Here is a 22,935-nt window from a genome sequence, read left to right as displayed (position 1 = left end):
TTCCAGGGTATCGCCTAGGCGTAGCATAGACATACACAGACCTAAGAGCTTTTGACCAGCCAATGACAAAGAGGAGAGAGACAGGCACACAAACGCTTAATTTAACTTATTTAAAGAACTTGAAGCTAATCCTTATATTTTCAATGAAATTTTACGATAATATTTTGCTCTTATGTATCAATTTCGTCTACCCACATGACATAATTAAGCAAAAGATTTCGAGTTAAAAGTTGGCCAGTTGATTGAAATTTATTTATTCTAATTAGATCAAGGTTATCCTTTCATTTTGATGGAATTTCCCCAATTAGTCTTTAGAGTAGTGCATTTTCAAGACATTTATGTATTTCCAAGAAAATTTCTTTGTTAACTTGAGACTGCTGTTGAGGCTGTTGAGGCGAACAAAAATCAAAGGTTTGTAGACAATTTGGTAATCTGTCTACCATCTGGCCATACAATAGCCACTTCTAATCTTCTTAGCCATATACAAAGTATTCAAGAAATTTCTACTGCATTTGGCCATAAAGCAAATTGTATGCAATACAGTAATATAATATAAAATATATTTAATCCTTTTATATCTCTCTGTTCTCTCCCCAAAAACTTCAGCACACCATGGCAACATTGACAGCGCCTTCCACCTATAAATAGATTTCCATGGAGAGGGAGATAGAGATAGAGATAGAGAGAGTGAGAGAGAGTCACGAGTGGGTGAAATGGGCGCTTAAAATGTGAATTTGCCGAATTAACCAAAAAACCACAAATGCAAATATCTAAACGAGAAAGAAAACCCCTCTGAGGGGAAATGGAGAGAGAGAGAGAGTATACAATAAAGGATGGTCGATGGGTGGAACGGGCTCCATAAACATTAGAGCTATAAATACCCTTCGAAAATACCGCAGTGTGTACAATAATTGTCTGACTGCTTATCTCCATATATATATACACACACACACACACACATACATAGACAAATATGTATGGAGAATAGCACAATTTCAGTGGAAAAACAGTTTTCCACTTTACCACAGGCAAACATATTGCGGTTATTTGCCAAAGCACAAGCCTCTATTTGCAGCAAAGGATGGTAAGGAAAACAAAATTGGCACACACACACAGACACACACACACACAGACAGTCCTTACATGCATATGTCAAATATATTGTAGATGTCTCTTTTCATTTTGGGAAAATGAAAGTTTCCCGGCCTCAAATCAATTAGCAATGCAAAGTTGACTTTCCCTTACGGTTCTGCAATTTTCTATACTCCTTCCTAAGATGAATGGCAACAGGTGCCCTTAAAGTTTGCCAAAGATTCATTAAGTGAGTGACTAAGTTGTTTTGATCAACCAAATAAAAGAAAGGAAGAAGAAATATATAGATAAAGTTGTATATGTATATGTACATGAATTTGTCTTGGAAAAGAAACATAAACATATTATTAGCCCCTCTTTTAGATTGCTGCGTTTGACGCTAGTTAACCGCTGGTTGCTTATTTTGTCCTTGTTGCCAGCTTTATGTTTGCTTGGGACACCTGCCAGCAAGGACACTGACACCCACTGACACACACACACACACACAATGTAAATACTAAATCGAAAGCCAAGTAAAATAAATGGCAATTGAAACTCAAAGCCAAAACATGACAATTGCATTAGAAAAGGCGCTGCGGGCCACCATAGCGGCGAATAAAGACGAGAACAGAGAGAGAGAGAGAGAGAGTGACAGAGAGACGCAGTAAGTAAGAGTGAGAGGGGTGAGAGGATTAAGGAGATGCCATGCCTTGCCATGGCACAAGAAGCAAAAGGAAAGGCAAGAGCCCAGTAGGGTTCCAGTTATGGTAAGCCAAGGCTAAGCCACTTGCTCAATATAAATAAGGCAAACAAAAACCCAAACCCAAGCCTCGAATAATTCTTGATCAAATTTAACCATCTATTCAAAGTTAATTTACATTTTAGCACACATATTTTTAATAATTGCGGAAAGAGAATAGTAGTAGTAGCCCACATTGCGTATGCGTAATTTTTTGCAAATAATTTCAAGTTATACAATGTACTTAACATTTTAATTGGGTTCAGTTCTCTTTCACATTTTCTCTATACATAACTAATAAATCAAAGAAAATTCTTTTTCAAATAGAATTTCGAAGCATTTGGTTCGATTTCAAGAACGTTAATGGAAACGAAAGTCAACACAAACGTATCCATTGGAGAATTCTGATGCTGATGTACCTTGGGGGCGGAGAAGTTTGGTAGAAATTCTGGGAATGGGTTCTGCATATTTGCATAGAGAATTCCAATTTAGTGTCGACCATTGAGAGAGGGAGGGAGGAAGAAAAAACAAAATTTCGGAACAAAGAAAACTAACCGAGACACAAAATAAATACAGTTACAGTTATGGAGGTCCAGTGTGTGTGTGTGTGCTTTCATTTCCCCTTTTGGCCAAGGCATAAAACAATGACCAAACTTGTGTGTAACCCGGGGGGTAGAGAGACCTGACCGTGTCCATGTCCATGTCTGTTGATTGCCATTGTTTTGTAGAGCCCACTAAGAATGGGGTCGTGGTGGGTGATGGAGTGCGGTGGGGTGGAATTGGGGAGAGCTTCCAGTTCAACTTAAGTGAAAATGCAATGCGTTCTATTAGGCACGTCTGTTTGCATTCAACTTTTGGGGTAGCAGCTGTCCCAAAACTAACCCCTCTGCCCAGCACTTTCATCAAGCCACCCACTCAACCATTTGGCCGTCTTGTCTGTGTCCCTTTCTGAAGATGTATGTGTTCATACAACTGCAATCACATGGCTTATTAAAACTCGGAAAAAGTCTCTTTATATAAATGTGCGTTTGAATCAGTATGTGTGTGTGTGTGTGTGTGTCTGTAAGAGAAACATTAACAAGTAAGTCGAATTTAAATGAAAAAACAATCATTTTTTTTTTTTTTTTGTGTCATTTTGACCTTATGACTTTTTAATTGGCTTATTAAAAAGTTTCGTTTATTGAACACAATAAGAGGCAGAAAGTACAATGAATATTGATTCTTTAAAATTAAATTTAAATGTTAAACTTAAAAACATAAAAAATTGCTAAAATTTAGTATAGCCAGAAAATGGCTAATAACAACTTTACTGTCATCTCCAAGGATATCTCTGAGCCCTTAAATGTTATCTAATAATAGAGACAATTTTGGCAATAGTTTTTGGCTTTGTAAAGTTGCAGAGATTCCTTTATAATTGAACTTAATTAACTTGCATGAATTTAATTCTAGATTTCCTAAAAGAGGTAACTTTGAATACTTTTACTCACTCACATTTCATTTTGCGTTTTATTTTGTTTTTCATTCATGAAAAGGCCAAAAGCTTTTGCTTTTCCTTTGGGGACACCAAATTCATTGACATTTCTCCCGCATCTATTTCCAAAAACAAAAATAAAACGTAGAGGGCCAAAATAAAAGGGTTGCCCCCGTTTGCGACATAGATAGATACCTGTATATCATTTATTTTTGACACAATTCCCTGCGACACCCTGCGGCGGCCGTGGGTCAAGGATTGATTTTCAGTTTTTGCCCTTTCGCTTTGACATTAATCCCCACCCCCGATATATAAATTCGATCCAATGCATGCAATGTTCTGGGCCATAAAGTATGCTTACCAACTGATGCGTAGCCCATAAATCTGATCCCCCCCCGATTCCCTGCTAAAAACTAGTTTATAGTTTCGGCTCTTATTCATTTTTTTTGCCGATTGACCTCAAACACCAAAGAAAAGTAAAACTTTGTTTTTTTTTTTTTTTTTGATAGTCTCATGATTTACATGATATTTTTTGTATATACATTTATATATATATTTTTTTTACTTTCAATATTTCGTATTTCACAATTGTACAAAAAAAAAAAAGTAAAATTAAACCGCGATAAAAACATGTTGAATTGAATTGAAGGAGTGAGAGGGGGGTAGAGCAGAGTTTCGACTGGGCGATGATTTGAGGGGGCGGGGCGCGGGATGGAGAAGTGACCAGGGGCTGGCAACAGTAATAAAAATAGCGTTGCCCGTTTAAAATTGGCAACGCTGCAAATTGAGTTTTAATTAAGTCAGCCATTATTTACAGTTAGTGACACGCTCCGGATATTACGATACGATTATTATTAGCCATGTTTCTGTTGGTGGGGGCCAGGGCGAGGGCGGGCAGGCGGGCAGGCGGGCAGGCGGTCGGTGCGTAGTGAAAGGCAGAGACCTTCTAAAGCTGTTGCCCTTCCGCCGCTCTAGTAGCCATATTGAATGCCATGGCCCGAAACCGATGTATGCACCAAAGCGGGAGCTCCGATGGCCCTATAAACAAAGCAGATTATGATGATGATAACCATGATGACATCTATTTATAAACAAGTTAACAATCATTACTCACTTCACAACGGGGGCAGCAGCCAAATGCGTGGCATAAGCTGGGGCAGCGATGGCCGCATGGCCAGCCAGTCCAATGCCATGTCCAATGATGCTAGGTGCTAAGAGGTATATAAGTACATATTTTCAGTATTTAAAATACAACTTTCGTTAAAGACAGAGACGGAGAGAAGTAGAAAGTGAGGGAGAACCAAACCGAAAAAAAAAAAAATGCTAACAGCGTGTTTCGTTTTGGCAAAGTGTTGACAATAAGATGGCTCCTTGTCAGAGTTGTCAAGAGCAACAACATGATTATGTATGCGACTATCGCAAAGTATAGTTGTTGTTGTAAATATTCACACACCCACAACACACACACACACACACACACACACACACGCACACACCCACTATAGAATTTCGACAGTTCCATCGACCACACACTTGAATGTAAAATTGTATCGAAGCAAACACACACACCCACACACACACACACACACACACACACACACACACACACACACATACACACACATGGCAATTGACAAAAACAAGATGGTTACTGGACTTTGGAGAACGACCACGAAGCATCATCATCTATTCATCCATCCTTCGGCCAGGATGACAACAAGATGACATCAATCAAATGACACAGCGTTAGCATGATACGAGAGTCGTGTCTTCAATGGATGTTCACGAAACCTAAGCACAATGAAATGGCATCAATTTGAAATCTGTTAGGTGCAAAACTCAGTGAGAGAGACTGAGAGAGAGAGAGAGAGAGAGAGAGAGATAGAGTGTATCAAAGAAGTGTGACAACACTGGAATTTGAAATTATTAACTACTTGTTCCGGTATTTGTGTAAAATTATGAAACTAATGCAGCCGTGGGAAAACAATGTATGTAATTTACTTCAATGTGTGTATACAAGTATATGTATGTATATAGCCTTCGACTAGTCAACCAAATTGAAGTGCGGCAACGTTGCCGCAACAACTGTCATGTGCACTGACCATAGCGCTGTGGCAGCTGAGCCAACTGAGAAGAAAACCTTCTCTGTCCTTCCGACAGACCCCAACACTATTCCATCGGAATGGCAGTCCCACATGGGACCTCAAAAGGCTCATCATCAGCGGGCCTCGTGTCAATGCTTTAAAGTGGTCGGCAACAATGAACGAACGAACGAATGAATGAATGAATGAATGATTGATTATACGGCACGCGCTGCCACACCGTATGGACAGCTAACTGGCTGACAACCGACCGAGGAATTGTCAAACTGACTGACGGACTACATATCTGACTAACTGACTAGTTCTTGGTATCGGACGGAGTCCTAGACGGACAAATCGATAGGAAAGGCCTCAAGAAGGCAAAAAAAAAAAAATTACATACTAGACCTACTAGGTCGACAGCAAAACAAAAGCCGCCTTTATTTATTTATTGGTAATCTATTTAATTTTTTTGCCCTCCACCCTCTCTGCTTTCCTCATTGACATAAGGAGTGAGAGAGAGAGAGAGAGAGAGAGAGAGAGAGAGAGAGAGAGAGAGAGAGAGAGTGGGAGAGAAGGGGTAATAAGGTGCTCGGAAGGAGTGTCTAATTTCCATAAAGAAAGCCTTGCAGGTACATATAAAATTTGATTTCGTAAATGCCACACAAGGAGCAACTAATTGTAAGAAGAAGAAGGAGAAAGTAACCAATTCATGGCTTGATTTCATTCCTAAGTCTCAAGCTCTCGAATATTGTGGATCGATATCGAAAACTATCTTTTTTTTTAACGGACTTTCAAGCCTTTAGTGCCTCTTGTGATAATTTGATAGAGCATCAAAAAGTTGGTATTCCATTTAAATGGTCATCAAAGCCGTAACTTGAAAGACCGAGCACGAGCGTCAAGCGTGACGCTAAAGGAAGATACACATATATTTTGCGCTTTTTGTTTCGTTTTTTCTTCTTTCTTGTTTACACAGAATTCGAGTGAGTGCATTCCGGTCGGCGATAGAATACTATATGCCAAGAATGCAGTAAAAAGTAGCAGAATATCGATCGGATTGCTGCAAAAGATTCAATTTTAAGTTCTACATAGGTGAAAATTAGTATAAGAAAGCGTAGTTAAAGTGCAGTAGATTAGAGCAAAAGAGGAGAAAGAGAGATAGATGAAAAGATGGAGCAAGATTCACTGGACAATAATGATGATGATGATGATGCGGACCACCTACCATAAGCTGGAGCAGCGGCATATTTCACAACTGGTGCTGGGGCAGCGGCCAAATAGCCATGCGAGTAGGCTGGAGCGGCAGCACTGTAGCCATAGCCGCCAATGCTACCAGCATATCCAGCATAGCCCAGTCCAAGGCCCAAGCCCAATTGAGCGTGTCCACCGAGAGTAGCAGGAGCAGTGGCTCCATAATGGCCGCCGTAGGCCAAAATCGGAGCTGGAGCGGCAGCGACTGCATAACCGTGACCGGCATGGCCCAGTCCCAAACCCAGACCCAAGCCCTGATGCTGAATCTGGGCCGGGGCAGTGTGTCCCAGGGTATAAGTGGCGGCAGGAGCAGCTAGATTTTGGGTTAACTATTAACTAACTACGTGCTCGAAATGAATTAAATGATAGAATGAATGTGTTCTGTGTGCAAGGGTAGTGCGGAGTGTTGGATAATAGTGGCTAAAATGGTGAGTAAGTCTTTCAGTGAGAATGATAGGGTAGGACATGTTTGTAAATATTGAGAGATTGGCTGGTAGATAGGACATACCAGCATAATGGGCAGCAGGAGCTAATCCAGCATCATTGCTAATGCTCGAACGCTGGACATGCGATTGCGAATGAGCCGTCTGCACTTGACTGGCATAGTCCGATTGCGAGGATTGGCCATAGTGTCCTTTCACAGTATGCTCTTGTGTGTTGCCCACCGAAGCGTGATCCACACTTGGCGCACTGATGGAATAGGCAGCTGGACCACCGGGCCTGGCCTGGGTGCAGGCAATCGACATGGCGGCCAGACAGAAAATAACCTGCAAAATGTTGGTATATCTATGGGTATATAATTTTACAATACAAAGAAGATGTCTGCGCTTTTCCTTTTGGTTCTCTTTCACTTTCTGCATAAATCAAGGTACCCACGATGAAGATGAAGATGAAGAAGAAGAAGTAGAAGTAGAAGCAGTAACAGGAGCAGGTCAACTTCTGCTCATTTTGTATTTTGTTTGCATATCGGTGAGAACGCAGCAGGAAATTGCAGGCGCACAAACTTTTAATTAAGTTGGTAAAGTAGTTCACAACACTGGCTGGCAGAAAGAAGGCAGTAGAAAAGATGAAACACGGAATAACAAGGGCAATGGAAAATGTTCCCTTCGCATATGTGGATGCATGTTGTGTATGTATCTAGATTCTAGATATCCTGTAAGCCAAAGCCAAACTAAACATTACTCTAAAAGGACCAAAAAGTTATCTATCTAAACGGGGTGACTAATTAAATCAAGTGTCAAATGTTTTTCAGCATGAGCTTTTGAAGTCTTAACTACTGTCAACCTCAAATAAGGGCAAATTTCGCAGAGAAGATCTACATAATATATCGATAATTATTATCGAATCATTGCCCACAATTAAAACAGATCTTTGGCCACATTTCGTTGCATTTCCACAGAGATTTTCATTTTAATTTTCGTATTTACAATAGTTTCAAATAATTTCTTATGAAAACAATCAATTACTTTTCGTATTCTTGTTTCTGGTAAATGGTAAATATGAAATGCATTTGGGTCTTCCCCTTTTATCCTAGCCTTTGTTTGCCAACTTCTCTCATTCTCATTGTGACTGTTGTTCTTTTTTTTTTTTTTTTTTGGTGTTTGCTTGGTTTTTATTTTGGCTCTTTCGCATTTTGTATGTAAACATTTCCATTGAATTTCAACTTCCAAAAAAAAAAACAACAACCAGAAAATAAAAAAGAAAGAAAGAAAAAGAGAAAAAGATTTGGGTTTAGGGCAGACACAAAGGCCAACAAGAAATAAAGAAGAGAATGAAAGAAAAACGACTCCTTTTCTATACCCTAACCGCGAGAAGGGTATAAAGAGTCCTGATATTATGACTTAAGCTATAATTTTCTAAAAGTATTCCTTTAACTCTCGACTAGTTTTTGGATAAAATTTTAAGATTCTTACAAACTTAATTTTAAAATCTTTTAATCAATTTGTTATAAATTTTGTAACTTCGTTATTTGATTATGATTTCTGAAAGGGTTTCTGGAGTTGATCTGTTTCTGGTATTGCTATGAAATCTTGGCAGGGTATTGATACTGTCGGCTTAATTGAAATGAAATTCCCTGAGAATCCCTACGGTTCTGTATGTAAAATTTATGTCCTTTTGGTTTCGTTTGTTTGCCATTTCATTCGTTTCATTCGCCTTTCTTTTTTTGCGTTGGTCTTGACTTCATTTTTTATTTGCCTTTCGGTATTTATCAGATTTTAATTAAGCGTGACTTTTGCTAGAGCAGCAAAAAAGATAAGGGTTCAGATGCTAGGACAGCCACACTTATTCAACACTCTGAGTGCTGAGGGCTAGTGTTATGATATCTGCAACTGGTTAATTGGTATTTTTTTTGCATCCGATTGACCTAGTTTGCTTTTCAATCTCTCACAGCCACCTCTTAACTTGCCACATTGCTAGATGTATGTTTGCATAATTAGCATGCATTCTCGTTTTCATCGAGAGAGCTTTAACGCCTTGAGTTATGCATTTTAAATTTGCATGCAGAGCGTTAGAGAGGGGAGGGAGAAATACGAAATCAGAGGAGGTCACTCGTTTGGGTCAGTGTCCATAGATAAATTTAAAGTGCACCTAATTGAATTTCTAAAATTTATACCAAACATTCAATTACACAGCAAATACAATTACTTTAAATTCCATTTAAAGCCGAGTGATTTAATTATTTTTGCTAAGAACTTCAATGCCACAATGGCGCCCAACGTGGGGCATATATTGTAGGTTTGTATGTAGAGTGTGAGCTTGTTCCTTTTCTAGAATTGCTTCTTTTTGTTGGCTCAGCTATTACCTGATCAATTTTGCCTACTGGCGGTGGCATTTCCAATTTGATCGACTGACGACTTGATACCCTTTCCCATTAATACTGAGCAGATTTAGAGGTTGGCCGTTAACCTTGAATTGGATTGAAGTAAGGGTATGTGAAACGGGAAAATTGCACTTATTTTTGCTTTGTTCGACAAATAGTTTTGACTACAACAGAAATCGCTGGCATAGGAGAGGGATGGGGGAACGACGGAGTGCCTTCAAGGCACAAACTCACGAAAAATGGTTCAAGGATGAAAACTGGCAAAGACTGCCATAAAGAAAAAGGAGCTGCATTTGCAATGAACATTTGTGTTTGGCAGCCTGTGAGTGAGTTCCATATGGGAATGTTGAGCTTCAAATTGAGATTGAGACGACCATTCAAAGGATAACAAACTACATTTCCTGTTCCTTAGCTATATATATGTATGTATATATAGGTATACACTGGCAAAGCACTTTAATTTCAATTGCACGCACCTTGAATGCCATTTTTGATATGTTTGTGTGTGTTTCTTTTTAGTTGCACTTAAAGAAAAATATATTTTTGTTGAAAATCGTATATAGTGGCACGACTTTGAATGCGTCTCGTTAACTGTTTCAGTTTGGCATTCTTTGGCCTCTATTTATATGCCCAGGCGGCGGGCATAGTTGATTGAATAGTGGAAACCATGGAAAATATGGTCCATGAAAACGAGTTTTCCATTTGGCAAAGCAGGCAGAGTTCGGAGAGCTTGTGAATGTGCGCAGGCGCGCCGAGTTGCAGCTCGGCTGGCCCGGCCCAAAAGTCTACGCAACTTTTTAGGATTGTCTTTTTTTGTTGTTGTTGTTGTTGTTGCACCCGCCTCATGGCTGTTTCTTGATTGCCTTTCGATTCATAACACAAAAACGAAAACGAAATCAAGTTAATCAATCGAACTCACCTCACATGAACATATCACATCACATCACATCACCACATTATTTAATTGCAAACTGACTATTGACTACTGACTGTTGACTACTGACTGTTGACTATTGACTAATTTTGTACAAGTTGTCTAAAACTATTTGTAGAGCTATGCGGCAAAAGGAAATGCCAACAAGCTGTGAAGAAGCAAGGTGAGGATTGACTTTGTCAATGGGTACTGAACTGCATAGTGACAATCAAAAAAGAAAAAGAAGTGCATATAATATACAAACATCTGTAGCCCAATTCAATTTCATTCATTTAAGTTATATACTGCTCTATAAACTAACAAATGAGGCAGAACAAGTAGTATTATCAATTATTCAAAGCTATTCTAAGCATTTTCCTTTCTTTCCTTTGAGTTTAATTGAAAAACAAGTGGAGAAAATAATATAGAATTTTAGAAAATCAAATAAATATCTTAAAGATCAGAAGTAGACAACTCATTAGTTGTGGAATAACTTTTCAAATGGAATTTCACTAAGCATTTTCCCTACTTCTTGAGACGGAATAATATGCTTTATCTTTCTGATATATCGAATTGTCAAGCTTATGCTAAATCGTTAATCAATTTTGCATCTTAAATAGTTGCATTATCACAAACAGTTGCAATGTATATGCAAAGTTAAAATACCCTTTTAAGTGGGTTTTACTGCGTTTTTAAAAAAGAGTATTCTAAAAAACATAATGCCTTTATTTATTTTGTTATATCTTTTCGCTTTTGTAATATATAAAAGTAATAATAAATAGGCCATGGCAAAAAAGAAGAAGCAAAAATATAGTTATTGCATTTAAAAACTAAATAATCAAATTCCCCCATGAGCGATTCATTAAAAACTACGAGTTGGCAAAGTAGATATATAGGTACATATATAAAGGTATATATAAAAAAGTTGATCCCTTTTTTGGTATGAATTCTGAAAGTTTTCGATTTCATTCATTCCTTGTTTGACACCATTTACACCACCTGCAACTGCAACGGCAACGGCAATGGCAACTGCAACTGCAACTGAATTGGACTCTGTGGCTCCTTCTGTGCCTTAACTTGCTCTCATTTTGGTCGATATCATTCGTGTAGCTCACGTCAAGTGTTTTATTAATGGGGCCCCCAGCTTCATATTGCTGTTGGCAGTTATCGAGTCTTTTTTATTTTGCCCCTCTGTTGGTTTTGGTTTTTGCTATTTGTTCTCACGCAGCAAGCCAGCCGCCAAATGGGCGCGGAAATTGGGCAGTCAGCCAGAGGCCCAAAGACTCACACATTGACTTGGCTTACTCTGGTTTTTTGCTTTCGCAAAATAAAAAAAAAAAAAAATTTTTATAATATGTTTCTGTGTGTGGAGATTGGAGGTCTCTGTGGGCCTCACTTACTCGCTTGCAAGTGCTTTGATTTGTGATTTTTTAAGCTGATTTTTTTTGTTTTTTTTGTTTTATTTTGGTTAACAATTTTTGCATTTGTTGTATGCTTTGTGGGTCGCACAATTTATGCGTCGTTTGGAGTCGTGACTTGCCCAAAAAATTTGGAGCCAGGCTGAGACTGAGACTAAGAGGGATTCGTTGTTTTTTTTTGTCTTTTCTTTTTTTTTTTTGTTCGCTGTGGTTATGTAATTATGTAATGTCAGGAGAAAAAGTGCGTGGTGTGCATTGGCGGGGATGATGGGGATTAAAAATCGAAATGGTTTAAGTTGAGCACTTTGTCAGACCTTTTACCCATCAAATTAATTGCAATACCTGAGCCATCAATGAAATGAAATGAGCTTCAGGGCTTTCAGGTGGGTTCGCTAGCCAGAAACATGACCCCAACACACAATGCACACAAATTTTATGGCGGGGCAGGTCATGTCGTTCATTATTCATCAGCATGGGAAATTCTACACCAAAGGCACAAAACAAAAAAAAAAACAACAACGCAGTTTTCTTGATAATGGTTGAATGTCCCAGGCGGTGGTTATTGGGTGGTGGTTGGCGGTTGGTGGTTGGCAGTTGGTGGGCGGTTCTTGCGTTATGGTTGTGAATGTGGTGGTGGCAAAGTATTTAGCTACAAGGACATCAATATCCTCCTCAAATAGGCGCAATTGAAACAAGTGTTGTCAACGCCATGTTAACTTTAGACACTGCAACAACAACAACAATAAGAACAATAACAATTACAGCAACAACAACAATGGGCTAATGGGCAACATGGCCCAGCACACAATGGTCAATAGAAGGCATTGTCCTTTTTATATGCCCTTTCTATTGGGTCACGTCAATTGCCAGAAACGTTTGTGATTCAAAAAACGTTTTTGGCAAATTCTAAGCCAGATATTTAACTAAATTTCTTTTTATAGATTTGGCCAAGTTTTTCAACCATCTCAAATAGTTTCATAATATTTAAATAATAGATTTCCTTACACATAAGTGAAATTATTAAACTCGATATCAAACCTTTTGTTTGCCGTCTCGAGGTCGATGACTAGAGAGTGTTTTTCTAAAGGTCACAAAAAAAAAAAACACCAACTTATAGCCAATATCTAATGGATGGATATATGAAAAGATGACTCTTAGTGCGGGAGGACTCCAGTAGTCATTGATGTTGGATTTTTAACCAAATTTGCATTTGGAAATCTTACATCATATAGCAATTTTTATTGATTAATCCCGTTTTTGTTAAGCGTAACCCAAAGAAATACAATTAAGCCGCTTTAGGATCACCAGCCAAAACTATTGGTAAGGGAAATGAAAGAAACGAGATTAAAGAATGTGTAAATACGAAGGATCCTTCCTTCCTTCCTTCCTTTATTAATTTGGTCTTTAATATAATTTCTATAATGTAAGATGTCCATCAGATTCTTGGGCAGTTGCTTTCGTTTGGTGTCCAATATATTTTTAGGGCATTTCGAATTCGCATTGGTTTTCCAGTTTGATTATCCGATTGTCTGTTTTTTTTATTGCTGTTCTTTTGTTTGTAAGTCTGCGCCTTTTTGCTGACCCACATAGACATGGCGAAATGTTGCGCCTGAGTGGACACACAGTGGAAGGGAGCAAAGGCAGGCTCAATACACAAACACACAAACACACACACACACACACACACGCATAGGTGCCGGGTGTAAAGGATGCAGGGAATGGCCATGGCATGGACACGGACATCGACATCGATATGGATATGGGACATGGCTGACTGCATTTTGTCTGGGCTTGGATATTTTTCGTATTGGCAACTGCAATTATACAAATTAATTTCGAGACAAAAGCGTGTGCAGATTGTTTTTGTTTAGCTCCGGTAATTGATGGGTGTGGCAATTGAATGGGGGGGGGGGGGGGGGGGGGGGGAATAACAAATACAGAGCGAGAACCGAATTGTGCGTATACTCTAACTGTTGGAGAAGGACAAAAATGATAGCCTGCAAGGACAATTGTGAAGAAGTGAAAGAAGTGACAACGAAAAGGGCAAGGGATGCCAAAGAGCAACAAAGAAAAATGTAACGTAATGGTTTTCGGTATAATATGACTTGCTTTCGGATGGGATGCGCTTTGGGTTTGGGAGGAAAGGGGGGGAATTGAGAATGCATCCAACTAGAATTGTGGACCGACCCCATTTGCCTTGGCAGTTCTGGGACACCGCAGGCAATTGGCAATGCCAAGCCAAAATGGCGTCATTTTCAGTTGGAATGCGAATCATTACGACAACGAGAATGATGAGAGGATAAAGGGGGTATGGTATATGATGATGATGATTAAGAGGAGGACGTGTGTGATGAGTATGTGTGCGTGTGTGCATGTGGTTGAAGGTCGCTTGCAAACAATTCAAATTTTGTTGAAATTCCCAAAAGCAATTACCAACAATTCTGGCCATCATCATCATCATCATCATCAGATTCATCATCAACTGCTTTCATTATCATTATCAATATTCAAACCACTTTTCCAACAGTAATCAAATTTGCACTTTTTAACTTTAAAACAATATTCAAGGAGCGAGGGGAGGGGATGGGCGGTTGTAGCCGAAAAGAACCGAAAATCAAATCAACCCACCTGATGGCGCTTCATCATTAAACAAACATCAAATTAAGCAATTTAATTACGAAAACTTTGTTCAATTTGTAAAGCTTAGAGACCTTTCCAAGAAGCCGCTTCGCGATGCTCTTGGGTTGGGAAATGGGAAAGAAAATGGGGAATGGACCGCCTTTTTTTTTGTTTGTTGGTGTAAGGCGGGGTAGGGGGATGTTGGCCGTTTCACTTGGTATTAATTTGAGCCTGAGCACATTAAAAATTCAACCTTCAATGGCAAAATCAATAAGCAAAAAAGCAAACAGGACTCCAAAAAAAAAAAAAAAAAATGAAAAACATGAAATCAAGAAAACATTAAAAATATATCAATTCAACATCGCCGATTTTGATATAACCTTTACATTATTTTAAATAAAAAAAATCATAAAAGTAATTATGTAACTACAAAGTCTGTCTTAGTTTTAAGTCCATTCCCATTGCTTCGAATTGAGTTTGCCTTCTTTGTATAGAATTTGTTCTCAAAATGTCTGTCAAAATGTATATACCCTTTTTAAAAACGTATAAAAATAAAAATAGAGCGTTAAACATAAAGAATAATAGAAATAACAAGGCAATGTTCAGATATCATTCATGTTGTAAGATTATCATATTTTTCTTTCTTCTTTTTTGCTATGTATATTTTTAGCTAGCATGTTTCTGAGTGCCACACCCCGAATGCCGCCTACAATTTTGTATATTTGGGAGGAGCAAAACTGTAAAGAATGTGAGCACACGAAACTGAAATCAAACACAGACATTGGTTTTGGATTTCAACACTCTGCCAGCTGTCTCTACAACCTACAATCAAAATATTTCTGACTAATTTCAGTCATTAAGCCGATTAAAAGATTGATATACATATGTATCTTTAGAGTTGTCTTATATAGCCATCTAAAAGTCTTTTAAGGATGCAGTTAAGTCTGCAGTTTTAAGCCATTTCTTTTCTAGGTCATCAAATGACCGCCAAATGTAGCTCAAGTTTTACTAAGGATTGATATTATCTAATAATGGTCATGCATTTGGAACATCATTCTAGATATTTCCCCCATCTAAGGATACATAGTTTATTTTCATAAATAGAAATTGTTGAGACAAGGTTTTCTTTTTGTTTTTGTGTTGCATCCTTCGACAATGATAAATTGTTCCGAGTTGTGTGAAAATGGTTTGCCACTTTGTGGGTTATACCATTTTCTAGCTTATTATATTAAAACCCTTAAAGTTTTTATTATGTTGAAATAGTTTTGCTCAAGGTATTATTAGCCATTTTAATTCTCTTTCAATTTTGTTGCCACAAATTGCAAACCAAAAAGATGATTATCTTGTCTATGATAAACTTTTTACTGCACTCTTAACTTCTTTTTTCTGCTTTTGCTTTCGTTTAGCTGCTGAACAATTTAATTTTTCTCTCTCTCTCTCTCTCTCTCTCTCTCTCTATCTCTCTCTTTCTCTATCTTTCATTCTTATGCCAAATTCTTTGCCACAAAAGCAACAATTACAACAACGCCCACAGGGGCAGCAGCAACAGCAACAGCAACAACAATGCATGCCGCCTCCTGTTGCTGCCTCTCTAGATATTTTCGCAATCAAGTTTACTTGTACAAGAGCAATTCAAAATAAAAAACATAATAAAAATAAAATAACAAGACAACAATGAGTCGACGCTGAGTTTTTACGCAGAAAATTGCTCTTAAATGCAGCAATTAAGTGCCGCACTTGGGCAACATCTAGTCCAAAAAACGAGAAAAAAAAACGTACACTCTGCTCTAGGTGCGTGTGGCCCAAAGGAATTGAGTCTTGGCCAGCTTATCTTATCGACACACACCATATGGCTATACCAGAATAAACTAAACGACATTGCACACTGCATCCACAGAGCTATTACATTTGGCCCAAAATCAGTCTGCTTTTAAATCTGAGATCATTTCCTTAACTCCTTAGTTTTTGTCCTTGAACTAAATCATCTCACAGCTTAAAGTTATCAAAGGCGAACTAAACATTGTGATGCATGTCAAAGTTAAATCTCTGATCATTTATGCATTTCAATGGTTTTGCCCCACGGTGACCCATGGTTGCAAAAGTTTGACAAATTGCTAGCAAAAATAAAGATATATCAGAAAGAGAGAGCAAAAAAGAAAAACACTGTCAGCAGGTTATGTAAAATCGACGGCAAATTAAGCGACAATCACAGGATGCTTAAAAAATTATGAATCCCGTGAATGAACTCAGAGATATGACACGTTGCGAATACCCTAGATTAGCTAACAATTAGCTAACATTTCAGCGTGAAAAAGGCAAAGTCGAAGAATATAATAAAGAAAACTCTGATGTCTATAAAAAAAATGTGTGCAGAATGCAAAACATTTCAGCTGCACACATAATTTTTTAATGCTGCATACCTAAGGGGGCAAATTTGCCACTTATCATTGATGTGCATATAAAATGGTTGACGATGACCTAAAAATTTCTTGTGCGGAGTTCTTCAAAGTTTTACGATACCCACAAACTCGAATAGGTCTTTATGATACACAATCCCAAATTTAATAGTGTCTTCAACTCTATTGTGTCAAATCGTTAAATCTCTCTCTTGAGGAAAGTGTATTTGGGATATGCTTGAAGTAATGTACCTCATACACAACATTTTCTTGAAACTGGTGCCCGGTCGAGTCCACGCAATTCTTGAGAATAGCGTTCGCATCAAGATATGTGGCGGGTATACGTGGACCAACCTGATTTCCCAACTCCACATCAACTCAAGAGTCGAGACAAATGGAAACAGGTCGCAGAGATGAGGTGTGGTGCGGTGAGGTGGGCGGGCCTTCAGGCCAATAAGCTGCCTTGCGACTGCCTTTTAATTAAATTAGTTTTATTTTTTTTTTTTCGCTGCTGCTGCCATTTTATTGATATTTTTGGGACATTTATAGGCCGCACATACATATATATATATTTCTTCATTTTTTTTTGGGTTTTGGCATGGGCATTGGGTCCTGCCCACGAGGTTCGCCCGAGAGAAACCCTCGCACTGTGTGGCAGCCATACAAGGAAAACGGCAGAAAACAAGAAAGAAAGCTTAGAAAAATAATTAAGCCGACTGTGGTATACCATGTCCCAAGTGAATTTCACAAATGGTATCAAACACTTGAGAAATCAATTTAATGCAAATTAATAGACAACTTGTCAATAAAAAATAACTTTGAAAATTGACCAAAGAATTACAAAATTACAGGTTAAAGATTTTTTAAATTTTAAAACATTTTTCCAAGTTTCTCAGGGGTCTATTTGCTTACCCACTTTAATATCAGTGGCGGATCGTGCGCTCGATTTTGGGAGGGGAAATCGAAGTCAAAAATTTGTTTGACCACGTAAAATTTCATAACCAAACTCTGATTGTCTATCCGACTCGGAGTTTTGGGGGGGGAAATTTCCCCTTTTTCACCCCCCGTAGATCCGCTACTGTTAATATACTACTTCTTACTTGCTATGTGCATGGTACAAAGAAAAAAATATAAAGATGAAATGGACAAAAAATCAAGAGAAGAAAAAAAATGATTCAAATTGGGCAGCAGCTGCTTAATTGAGTTGCTTTATTAGTTTGTCCCCACCAAGCAGCACCAAGCCACACCACAAACTCGACTACTGTAATTTGAAATAAATTAATAAACTCACAAGAAATCTATCTCAAAGAGGGAGGTGTCCTGTGACTGATATATGTATATGTGTGTGTGTGTGTGTGTGTGTGTGTGTGTAGTTAGAGCACTAACATACATACATATAAAACATAATGAGCATAAGCGGCTTGCGACTATTTCATTTCGATGGGTTTCGTTTTTGTATAATTTATGAAACGACAACTTCGATTTTGGAGGGCTTAAAGTCGAGGTCCAAGAACCACAGGAGGGCAAGCCAAGCAAACCTCTAATATATACAATGAGATCGAAAATTCTCATTGATATGCGTGGGCTGAACTTGCTTGTTGCTCCACTTAAACACATCCCAAGTATCTCTATCTACAGCTGTATCTCTATCTGTCTCTTACCCTCTGGTGTGCTGTCTCTTGTGATTATTGTTATTTCTTGTTGCCTTTTTTCACCTTTGCTTTGTGTGTATGTGTTAATTACGTGTAACTGCAGCAGTAGCCTAAAGCTAAAAAGCCGTCTCGTTAAAGCTAACCAAAACAGGCAAAAGCCAACCAAGAGAAAGAAAGAGAGAGAGAGAAAAATAAGTTCAAAATAACAAAGTAAAGCCAAGAAAAACGCAATTAAAGTGCGAACCAAGGCAATTTTGACCAAATTTGTACCAGGCGAGGCCAAACACTAACTGATTGACTGCAACAACAATGTATACTAAATAGTATATACAATTTATTTATATATATATCTGCAGTTTCTGCACTTTACTTTTTTTTTTTTGTGGCTAGCATGGTTAACTACTTTATAGCACTAGTTATAACTAGTAACCAGAAATCTGTAGCCATTTAACCTGGACACAATTTTAAACTAAATTTAATATTATAATGTTACTGATCAGAAATTTGACTTGATTAGTAGCTATGCCAAATCGTTTTGTTATTTGGGGCCAACACCTGGTTGTTGCCTATTGCAAGGGCGTAGCCAGCATCCAAATAAGAGAGGAGAGACGAATTGGACCGAATTTTGATACAACTTTTTTAATGAATTTCTTTACAGAAAAGTTAAAGCTAAGAATTTCTTCCTTAATAAATTAAACAAATTGAACTTATATCTGGTTACTACGCCCTTGGTCACTTGATTTAATTTAATAAATTTCTCTAGAAAAATTGTTTAAAGAAACAACAACAATCGACACATTTAAACAAAAAATCTTTTTAAACAATTTTGCCACTAAAACCCAAAAATTTGCAGCCTAAAATAAATTTAGTTCATTGAATATAATCCCTCTTTTGGATTTTTTTGTTGGAGAAGTTTTAAAAATCAGACTAAAATTGAGTCCAATAGTAAAAGACTAACTTACTGTTTACCCTTATAGTAGTTGTACTTTAGTAATTGATATAAAAATTAATTATTTTGTTTTGTATTTAGTGTTACGGGGTCGCCACATTTAAGATCACATTATTCGCCAATAAATGAAAAGTTATTTTGATTACCAACAAATATTAAATGGTATAAATTAAACTTTATTTTTAGAAATTATGCTGTAAGCACTTATCGATAAATTTAAATTGCTTTTTAGAGTGACCAGATTGGTTCAAGCAAGAAGCTGCTAGAATTTTCCGCTAGATCTAGCCAGCTTGTGATTCATTCTTATCTTTAGACAACCGAATTTGGGTTGTTCATTTTGTTTGAGTCTACAGTTTTAGTTATTTTTACCAAAGTAAATTATTTTTGTTTTTGTCTTTTACTTTTGGGCGAAAATCGAAAAGTACGGTTTAAGGTGCAACACCAGGACTATAAATTGGCAAGAGGGCAAAGTGTTTTTGGTCAAAGTTGTTTGTGTTATTGTTGTCGGTTACAGTTGGCAGGTTGTAAGAAGAATCCTGGAGTGTCGTTCCCGTCGCTTCCAGGCCACTTCACTTTATTTACCGCACGGTAACTTCACTAGCATTAAGTGCAAAAAATGGAGAAAAAAACAAAAAAATGGCAAACACTTTTAGAGTTTTTCCTTCCCCTAAATCGTTTTTCCTGTATTTTTATGGTCAACTTATTGAAAACTTGCCATTGCGTAAGGCATGTGTATAGATAATGAAGATATAGATGATGTCGATGATGATGATGATGATGATGATGATGATGACGATGATGATGATGATACCGATGATGGTCAATGGCACTCTATATATATGGTAAAAACTAGTTACATTCATACAAATGGATGGAATGGAATGGAACTGGCTGCAATATTTCTATTTGGAGCAGACGGTGAAATGTGCAAGTGCAAGGAAGTGGAAACTAACGGAAATGCTGAATGTACCTACATACATATATTGTGTATATACTTACTACACATATGTATCTATTTATATATATATGTATACGTACATCAACATGAATTTATTGTTGATATTGCAACTGACTTTGTGTAGTAGGCCATAAACCAAAGTCCAAGCAGAATATCTAGTAAAAAGAGTTAAACACAGAGACTAACATAGATGTTGCTTAGTCAAATGCCTTTAATTCAACGTATTTGGGGCTTCCATATGTAGCTATATATAGGGCTTCAGTCAGTTAATTAGTCTCGTTTGAATTTGGGCAACATTTAGCCCTATGAACTTTGACTTTTAAATTCAAATAACAACAATTCGAGTGAAATCTCAGTTTTAAGGGTTGTCATAGCTCGCATTGAAATTGAATAGGAGGAGATCAAAATGCGTAATTGATTTTTACATGGACAAAGCCATTGAAAATAACCGAAAAATAACAACTAAGTAAATATTCCTTTTTTGCACTAATTTTCTAAAAATTGCTCTTTTGATTTAATTTCAAATGTTTGGCGCCAACGAGAAAAAAAGTCAGTGCAAAAGCTTTTTGCCCTCTTGTCTTTATTTTGTTTACAAACAAACACGCAAAAGGAAAGCTCCAACCGGCTATTTTGTTCTCTCTCTCTCTTTCTTTTTCTGTGTGTCGGCACCACATACTGTTGTCTGGTCTTCTTCTCCATTTTACTCTCCATTTTCCTTTACGTTTTTATCGTGTTTCTCTCATTCTATCATTGAGAGCGCCTGCGCCTCAAATGTCAAAATTGCAATCCAAAATGTAAACGAAATTCCAAGTGAAAGCAAAATTTGTGTTAGAATTCAAAAAGTGCTAAATACACCAAAGAAAATAAATTGCAAATAATATAAAAATTCATATTAAATACTAAATAATTTAATTGCTAAACTGAACTCTGAAAACAATAGTCATCTCATTCTACAGTTTGTTCAAGTGCCTCTTTGGGTGTATGTGAGTGTGCGTGTGTGTTTGTGTGTGAGTGCGTGTGGGGGAAAATTTTGGAAAACTTATTTTGTTGTTGTTCTTGTGTTTGGGTATTTCTTTTTTTTTTTTTTTTTGTATATTTTGGTTTGTGTGTGTTATGAAATCATTTTGGCCGCGTGTGAAGTGAAGTCAAGTCGGAAAAGTTGTGCACCAAAACAAAAAACACAAGCAAAAGTATAAAAAGTTGAACAAAAGAAAAATCATTCAAATTTTAAACTAGCAATCAAAGGTATTATATATGAATTTTACTAGGAAAAAACAGAAATTAAACAAATTGAATGCATTAGAAATTCATTAGAACACATTTTCATGGCAAAATGGCTGCGTGGAGTGTGAAAATTCATTTCATTTTGACACGAATGAGTCATTTTTTGTATTCGTATTTACTTAAATTGTAAATACCCTGCAGAGGCATAAGTAATTGATGGGCTATTGAGCTATTGACAGATCTAAAGCTTAGCTTTAGCTTCAGCTCTAAAGAAATTTAACTGTAAATGAAGTTCGGTTCGGTGTCATCTCATAACTAGCCACTAGATGTTTCATTACCTAAACATTTCCATTTAAATTGAGGGTATTTGGCAAGTCGTTGCTATTAAGTTAGCATGGGAAAGTGCCTTTGTTATTGTCACACACGAACACCGGTCATGGACACCAAGAGGCTTATTTTTAGACCCTCCTACATCTGCCTCAGTTGCCCGCCCCGTTTGCCTATTCTGCCTGCCTGCCTGCCTGCCCAAACCATTCACTTACACCTTCCGCACCCCGCGTCACATTCGCTCATTACTTTCGGTTGTGTTTTTGAATATGCGCCTCCAAATCGTGATAGATCGATATATCTACTAACTTATATTAGCCATACGCAGCGGCGTCATGTGATTGTCTTTGGATTGTTGTTTTTTTTTGTTTTTTATTGTCTTTGCGGGCAGAAAAGCAATTCTTAATTATCTATATGTAGAGCAAAACATGTTTTTGTTTAATTTATTAATGCGTAGATAGTAAAAACAAAACAAAAAACAGCTATTTAAAATGCATTTTGGTCATGAAATGAATTTTCACTGCCTACTTTTAGGCTGTGCATGTAAATATATACATAGTTTGTATGTTATATTTCAATTATTTTCTGCTTGAGTTTTTTGGTTTCTCTCTCATTTACATTACTTACAAACAATTTCTTGTGGTTTTAAATACATCAATTTGTGGTCAAAATTTGTTGACCTTAATTAATTGCGGAAATTTTAAAAGTTTATGCCAATTTGATTCGTAAAAGAATTAAGTAAGTTGAGGACAAATTTTCTATTCGAAACTGTGCTCGAACTTTTGATCGAGCATCTCTAACTTACTTCAGTTTCCTATCTCAATAACAAATTAGTGTGAATTAAACCATTTCATTTTTTGCAATCTAAGTACTTGCATAATGCATCAAACCAACAATTGGTTGTCTTAAATTAAACTAAAAGGAGTTAAATTTGAAACTAAAATCAATATAATGTAAGAAATTGATGTATGAATACCTGTGACACACACAAAGACACCTGCACACACAGCCCACGAACACACACACACACACATACACAAGGCAT

The 22,935-nt window shown here is 37.3% G+C and overlaps 1 protein-coding gene across 2 annotated transcripts in view; it reads right to left on the bottom strand.

The window, feature by feature from the left end:
- Positions 1 to 3,768: 3,768 nt before the first annotated feature.
- Positions 3,769 to 22,935, bottom strand: part of LOC6648440 (cuticle protein 21.3) — a 32,323-nt gene continuing 13,156 nt past the window's right edge. The window contains exons 2-5 of one of the 2 annotated variants that reach the window (XM_023179039.2): positions 7,122 to 7,380; positions 6,588 to 6,926; positions 4,396 to 4,492; positions 3,769 to 4,319 (exon numbers count right to left, since the gene is read on the bottom strand). In XM_023179039.2, coding sequence (XP_023034807.1) covers positions 4,253 to 4,319; positions 4,396 to 4,492; positions 6,588 to 6,926; positions 7,122 to 7,359 — 741 coding nt within the window. In that variant the 5' untranslated portion in view covers positions 7,360 to 7,380 and the 3' untranslated portion in view covers positions 3,769 to 4,252. The remainder of the gene's footprint in view (positions 4,320 to 4,395; positions 4,493 to 6,587; positions 6,927 to 7,121; positions 7,381 to 22,935) is intronic. The other variant, XM_023179040.2, reaches the window with a different exon arrangement.

Source organism: Drosophila willistoni (assembly GCF_018902025.1).
Source record: "Drosophila willistoni isolate 14030-0811.24 chromosome XL unlocalized genomic scaffold, UCI_dwil_1.1 Seg141, whole genome shotgun sequence".
NCBI lineage: Eukaryota > Metazoa > Arthropoda > Insecta > Diptera > Drosophilidae > Drosophila > Drosophila willistoni.
Note: the sequence above shows the minus strand (reverse complement) of the source record. Positions and strands in the feature narration are given on the sequence as shown.